The sequence below is a fragment of the Terrapene carolina genome, unplaced genomic scaffold, assembly GCF_002925995.2.
Source record: "Terrapene carolina triunguis isolate 2854851 unplaced genomic scaffold, T_m_triunguis-2.0 Scaffold833, whole genome shotgun sequence".
NCBI lineage: Eukaryota > Metazoa > Chordata > Testudines > Emydidae > Terrapene > Terrapene triunguis.
Window position 1 is genome coordinate 677,651 of NW_020665184.1, and position 6,902 is coordinate 684,552.

Consider the following 6,902-nt stretch of genomic DNA (forward strand, 5'->3'; position numbering starts at 1 on the left):
GGGTTGGGGGGAATCCCAGGGGGAGAGATGAGAGACAATGTTGGGGGGAACCTCAGGATGGCTGTCAGGGGGGCCAGGATGTGGAGGGAGGGCCGGGGGCACCCCCAAAACAGAGGGGACATTGGAATTCAACCCATAATGGGGGGTCCCCTCTCCTGCCCCGCTGGGGTCCTCGCGACGCCGTGGGGCACAGTTGTGGGGGGGTCAGGCTTACGTTTGCCTCGCCTGCGGGCGGGGTGGGACCCCAGCACCCCCTCGCTGTCTGGTCACGGCTCCCGCAGCAGCGTATTCCTCCTCACCAAGGCTGCGAGGCGTTCGTTTCCTTCCGCTCCCCCACGGGGGGCATCGCGCGCCATCTGGGGGTCGCTCGCCATGGGGCTGGGGGGGACGGTGCCTGCCACGGGGCGGGAGGTTCTGGGGGGGGGGGTGGCCCCCTTTCCCCCCGGGGGGGGGGGGGGGGGGGGGGGCTGCCCAGTCTCTGCCACGGCTCCTCTCTCCGGCCCTCGGCTCGGGCCCCGGCTCAGGCCTTGTGCTGCTTGCTGGTCTTGAAGGAGACCTGCAGGATGCGGTCGCCCAGCCGGTACCCGTTGAGGCTGGCGATGGCCATGGCCGCCTCCTCGTAGTTGGTCATGGTGACGAAGCCGAAGCCCTTGCACTTGTTGGTGGCGAAGTCGCGGATCACCTTGACGTTGGTGACGGCGCCGAAGGGCCCGAAGAGCTGCCACAGGACGCTTTCGTCCGCCTCCGGCGACAGGTTGTAGACGAAGATGCACCAGCCGCCGCTGGAGGCGCCCGTCAGGTTGACGCCCGCCAGGCTGGTCATGCTGTCGATGGTGATGGGCGAGAACCTGGAGATTAAGGACAGAGGACTACCTTGGGTGTAACGCGGGCATCAGCGCGGCGGGAGCACAGCACCCACCCGCCCTGGGCTTGGGGAGCGGGGACCAACCCACCTGCCCTGGGCACGGGGAGCGGGGAATCGCCCTGGGCACGGGGACCAACCCACCCGCCCTGGGCACGGCGAGCGGGGAATCGCCCTGGGCACGGGGGAGCAGGGACCAACCCACCCACCCCGGGCACGGGAAGTGGGGAAATGCCTTGGGCACGGGGATCGGGGACTCACCCACCCACCTGCCTTGGGCATGGGGATCAGGGAAACGCCCTGGGCATGGGGACCCACCCACCCGACCTGAGCGCGGGGGAGCAGGGTCTATCCTTGGCCACCACCTCAGGCCTGGGTGCAGGAGGCCCCACGTTCTAGCCAGCCGCCAAGATCAGCTCCGGGGGGCAGGGCTTCGAGGGAGGCTCCTCCCCAGGACAACAGAGCCTGGGACCTGGATTCGAACCCGCTCTCGCCCTCCGCCCCTCCCCCACAGCAATTCCATTCGGGGGGCGTGGCCAGACCAGGGCATGGGCGGCTCTGGCCTGCGCTGCCCTTATCCTGAATCGGGTTCATCTCCCCCCTCTGCCCCAGACTCCCTGGGTGACCCTGGCCAAGCCAGTAGCCCTCTCTGGGCCTCAGTTTCCCCATGTGAGCCATGGGGATAATGACCCTTCCTGGATCTATTTCGCTTGTAAAGGCTTTGAGGCAGGGACTGTCTGTCCCCGGGTCTGGGCAGCGCCCGGCACAACAGGGGCCCGGATCTTGTTTGGGGTCTGGGGGGCCTGGATCTGGGTCGGGGTCTCTAAGCCCAATAACAAAAGCAGGGGTGTTTGCTGCTGGGGGATCTGCGCACGTCCCCCCACCACCACCACCACCACCCCCACGCCGGCCAGGCTCTGAAGAGCGTTGAACCCCAACCCAAGGGAGGGAATAATCGAGTGAAGCGTCCCATGTGCCCCCCCTCCACCTGACTCCCAAGGCCCTGACACCCCCGGGGGGGGGGAAGGGGCGGCCTGGGCATTCTGCACTGGCCCGCTATTCCCATGCTGGGGGGGCGGGGGTTGGGATTATGATTTAAAAGAAGACGCCGCAGAATCGACCCCAAAAGAAGGTCTTTCCTTTCCAATAGCAGGCCCGAAATGGAACCAGGAACCTGGCTGGCCAGGACCCCCCGCCCCCAATGTCCCCCCCCCCCCCAGTCACGCAGGGAAGGGATCTGGTTGGTGGCAGGATCCCAGGGGGAGGGGGAGGGTGTCTCTGCTGTCAGGCTGGGCTTGGCAGGGGGGCTTGGGGAGGGGATGGGAAGTGGGGGGGGGCTAGTTAATTCCCAGTGCTGGCAGCTGGGGCTGGGGGGCAGCGGCAGGCTGGGGGGGGGGCTTGTTACCTCTTAACGCCGTAGGCCATGTTTAGCAAATTGTCCAGCCTGTGGGAGGAAGAGGGAGAGGAGAGGAGAGGCCCCGGTTAGTAGCCGACCCTGTAAAGCGGGGAGGGGGGCCCTGCGTGGTCATGTGGCTCGGTTATGGGGCAGGAAAGGGCAGGGGGCGCCGCGTGGAGACGTGGGGGTGCGACACCGGCTCCAGTGCACATGTGAGTGCACCCGGCTGCATGATGGCTGCACGGCACATGTTTGCACGGGGGCTGCATCACATGTGTCAGTGCACCTGGGTGTACAGGGCACCTGGGCGTGGCAGATGCTTTGCAGGTCAGAGTGCACACGCATGCACGAGGGCTGTGTGGCATGGGTAAATGCACACGCATGCACAGTGGCTCTGTTGCATGTGTTACACATGTGCCTGGCAGCATGTTGCATGAATGTTCCATGTAGCACATGCTGCATCCATGAAGGTGTGTGTGCTTCACGCACATGAGTGTTGCCTGGCCATGTGTGTGTGTGTGTGTGGCAGTTCACACATGCAGGCTCAGGAGCCGTGTAGGAGGCATTGAATCACACGGCACGCTACATGTGGCTGCTCAGAAGAGACACATCCAACATGCATGTCATGTGTGCGACACGTGGCATTGCAGCGTGTGGAATAGCCCACGCACCCTGCTGCATGTGTGACGCAGGCATGATGTACACAGACACTGCTGGATGCAGACGCATGTTGCGTGTAATTTTTTCTCACACTCAGGCCAGCAACCCCCGTGGACACAAACGTGTCCGAGCGGCTTGGCCACATGTGGTGCACGCAGGGCGGGGACACGGGTCACGCATGTGCGGAGGCTCTGCCCGCAGGGCTGTGTACACGCCACAGTCCTGGCTTTGGGGGGGGGGGTGGGTTTTTTTAATGGTTGGGGGGGGTAATTTTAAAGCTGGAGGGTTAACTAGACAAGGAGAGCGAGCTCGGTGCCAGAACTGGCCCTAGCCGGAGAAAACGGGGCGCTGAGGGGGATGGGCCCCTGTCTGGGGGTACAGGACTGGCTGTTTGAGGGGGGGGGGCAAATCCCGCTGTGGGGGGGGGGGCTCAGACCCAGAGCCCCTCGTTCACAGGCCGCAGTAACGAAGCCCCTGATGTGTGAGCACGTAAAAACGGGGGGGGGGGGATCTAGTGAGAGTGGGGGGGGAAATTATGGCTGCCATGTAACCCAGCCACCGGTATGACCCACCCCATGCACCCAGTATGCCCCCTCCCCCCACTCCCTCTTCTTGTGGTTGAGAAAGTTGAGGTCCCTGAATCGCCGGCTTCCCAAGAATGGTCCCATCCCCCCCCCCCGGCCACCCACTGCCCATCTAGCCATGATGCCCAGGCTGAGATGCAGCCACCTCTGGGGTGGGGCAGGGGATTGTTTCTACAGGGATCCCTCAAGTCCCTACCCAGGGTGCCCTGCCCAAGATGCCACCGGTTACCTGCCTTCCAGAGGGGCAGATACGGCCAACAGCATTCCAGCTGCCCCCTTCCTTCCTGCCCCCCAAAGCCAGACCCCCCCGGCCGGCGTGAACGGCCATCACTGCTTTGACACCTGGGGATCCAGTCCCATTGCTGGATGCAGCCACCTCTGGGGTGGGGGCAGGTTTTCCAGCCAATGCCGCACAACAGATGGAGCCAGGCCATGAGGGAGGAGCCCGGCCCTGGCAGGAGTTTGGGGGGCAGGACGGGATTTTGGGGGTCTCCCATCCAAGTCCTAGCCACGGCCTGACCCTGCTTAGCGCTGTGCGGACTAGGCCCCAGGCGTCCCGGACGGTTCACACCTCTGCGATGGAGCCAGCCCCAGGTGGGGGCGGGGGTGACAGCAGGGGGCAGAGAGCGAGAGGTGATGGGGAGTCCCCCAGCCCCAGCAGAGACAGAGGGAAGGGGGTGCCCGGGGGAGAGGTACCCAGGGGGCCATTTCACAGACCCCGAGTTCGTCACTGGGCAACCAGGACTAACGGTGCTATGCATAGGAGATGGGTGGGGCTATTGGCAAAGGGGTGGGGCAGGAACGAGGGAGGTGGGGCTACTAGTGTAAGGGGTGGGGCCAATGGTAAAAGGGGACAAAAGGGGAAATGTTAATAGAACAAGGGGAGGAGTCAGGAGCAAAGGGGGAGGGGTTACTAGTGAAATGGGAGGAGTTAATAAGAGGGCCTGGGAAAGGGGCTAATAGTAAAGGACGAGGGGCGTGGGGCAAAAAGGGGCGGGGTCATGGGGAGGGAGCTAATAGTGAAAGGGGTGGGGCCAGGGCAAAGGAGAAGGAGCTACTGGTGAAAGGGGCGGTGCTAATAGTAGAAGGGAGGGGCCACTGCCAAAAGAGAAGGCACCGTGGCAAATAGGGAAGCTTAATAGAAAAAATGGGCGGGGCCAGGAAAAGGAGGCGGGGCTTCTGGCAAAGGGGGAGGTGCTAGCAGGAGAAGGGCGGGGCCAAGGCCCAAAGGGGAGGGGTGACCCGTGAGGGGGCGGGGCTCCCAGGCAGAAGGGCGTGCGGCCGGGGGGCTCACCTGAAGCGCTGGGTCTGGTGGTGCAGCGGCCCCGTGTAGCGCCGCGCCGTGGTCTGGTACAGGTGGCTGAGCAGCGCCTGGCCCGTCTTCTGGCTGGGGTTGTTGGCGAACTTGACGGTGATGGGCTCGCTGGCGCCCAGCGGCTTCTGCCCGTTCAGCCCCTTGATGGCCTCCTCCGCCTCTATCCTCTTGTCAAAGCGGATGAAGCCCACCCCTCTGGAGACGCCTGGGGGGGGAGCGCAGCCGGGTCAGGGGGGCTGGGCCGGCCTCAGCGCGGCACCGAGGGGCGCTGTGGGGCAGGGAGCTGTGGGGTTAAGAGCAGGCCCTGTGGGGCAGGGGGCCTGGGTGGGGCTTGGAAGGGTCGCCGTGGGGCAAGGGGCCAGGGGAGTCATTAGGGGGTGCCATGGGGCAGGAGGCCGGGGTGGGGCTTGGCAGGGGGCATCGTGGGGCAGAGAGCGGAGCAGGGGGTCAGTAGGGGTGCCGTGGGGCAGGAGGGCAGTGGGTGGCACCATGGGGCAGGGAGTGGGGCAGAGGGTCAGTGGGGGGGCACCACAGGGCAGGGGGCTCTGAGCACTCATGGGTGCTTTTCACAGCAGCCTGGGCCCATCAAGACGAGGATCGCCCCCCTCCCCCCCTTGGGCCAACCAAGAGCCGCGGCCCCCCCCGGCCCGCCCCCCCCCCCCCCCCCACCGGCCCGTCGGTCTCCAGGCCTCGCGCTCCCTTAGGCCCGAATGGGCCCATGGGTCTGATCCAGGGGGCCTGGGCGGGGCTGGAGCTGGATGCCACTGAAGTCGCCAGGCCCCATTGATCCAGCCCCGTGGAGAGAACCCCGGAGTCCGGGCTCCCAGCCCCCCCTCCCCGGAGCAGGGGGCTCCCAGCCCCCACCTGTGACCTGGTCCACCAGGATGCGGGAGGTGATGATGCGGCCGTACTGCGAGAAGAGCTGCTCCATCTCCTTCTGGCTCATGCTCTTGGGCAGGCCGCTCACGTACAGGTTGGCGTCGCGGATGGAGGCCGAGCTGGGCCGGGCGTAGGGGACCTTGGGGGGCGGGGAGGGGTCAGACGGGGGCTCCAGGGAGACAGGAGGGGCCAACCCCTCCCCCGCCACCTCCTCGCGCTTCGCCCCTCCCCTCCCGGGAGTCCTGGCTCCCAGCCCCCCTGCTCTAACCACTAGGCCCCTCTCCGAGCTGGGGACAGGGGCAGGATCTGTGGTGCTTCCTCCCCCCGCCCCACTCCATGGGTCTGTCTGTGGCTGGGGGGGGTTACCCGGCTACCCCCCAACCCCTCCCTGTCCTTGAATACAACCGGCTCCGTCCCCTCATCCCCTTCTCCCCCCTCACCTCATCCCCAGCCCCCCCAGCCTCATCCCCAGCCCCCACCCCAAGCCTTATCCCCTCGTCCCTCCCAGCCTCATCCCCAGCCCCCACCTGCCGCCTCCTCCCCAGGCCCTGCCCCCCGCTCACCTTGATGGTTTTCATCTGCAGTTTCAGCCCGTTCAGGGTGTTAATCGCTTTGTCCGCGTCATTCGGGTCCACGTAATTCACGAACCCGTAACCTAAACTCTGCCCTGGGGGCGGGGAGAGACGTGAGTGGGGGGCACTGAGCCCCCTCCCCCCACCCGCACAGCCCTGCAGGTGCCCCTCACTCCCGACCCGCAGCCCCCTGCTACCCCCCCTGCCCCCCCCCAGCTCTGCCGGTGCCCCTCACTCCCGACCCGCAGCCCCCGTACCTGTGATCTTGTCCCGGACCAGCTTGCAGGACTCGATCTCCCCGATGCTGCCGAAGAGGCTCTTGAATTCCTCCTGCGTCATGTTCTGGGGCAGGTAGTTGACGATGAGGTTGGTTTTGCTGTCGTCGGCCGCCCCGTTGGCGCTCAGGGGCGGCCCGTTGGGGAGGCCGCTGTTACTGGTGGGGCCGTTGGACACCTGGGTCTCCATGGTGCTGATTATCTGCTGGAGACAAGAGGGGGCAGGGGGTGATTGCTCTGCAGGCAGGGGGCGCTGTGTGGGGCAGGGGGTGCTGTGTGGGGCAGGGGGCGCTGTGTGGGGAAGGGGGTGATGGGTGAGGTTAGGGGGCGCTGTGTGGGGCAGGGGGCGCTGTGTGGGG

The 6,902-nt window shown here is 66.0% G+C and overlaps 1 protein-coding gene across 2 annotated transcripts; it reads right to left on the minus strand.

Moving 5' to 3' along the window:
• Positions 1–520: 520 nt before the first annotated feature.
• Positions 521–6,748, minus strand: ELAVL3 (ELAV like RNA binding protein 3). 2 transcript variants are annotated; one of them, XM_026660661.1, is made up of 6 exons: positions 6,526–6,748; positions 6,260–6,363; positions 5,682–5,835; positions 4,797–5,022; positions 2,268–2,306; positions 521–848 (listed from the first exon to the last, which is right to left on the minus strand). In XM_026660661.1, exons 1-6 carry the CDS (start codon positions 6,731–6,733, stop codon positions 521–523), a joined length of 1,059 nt encoding a protein of 352 aa, XP_026516446.1. In that variant the 5' UTR covers positions 6,734–6,748. The 2 variants fall into 2 exon arrangements, with proteins under 2 accessions (XP_026516446.1, XP_026516445.1); XM_026660660.1 differs by having other exon boundaries at positions 521–869; positions 6,526–6,742.
• Positions 6,749–6,902: the final 154 nt, after the last annotated feature.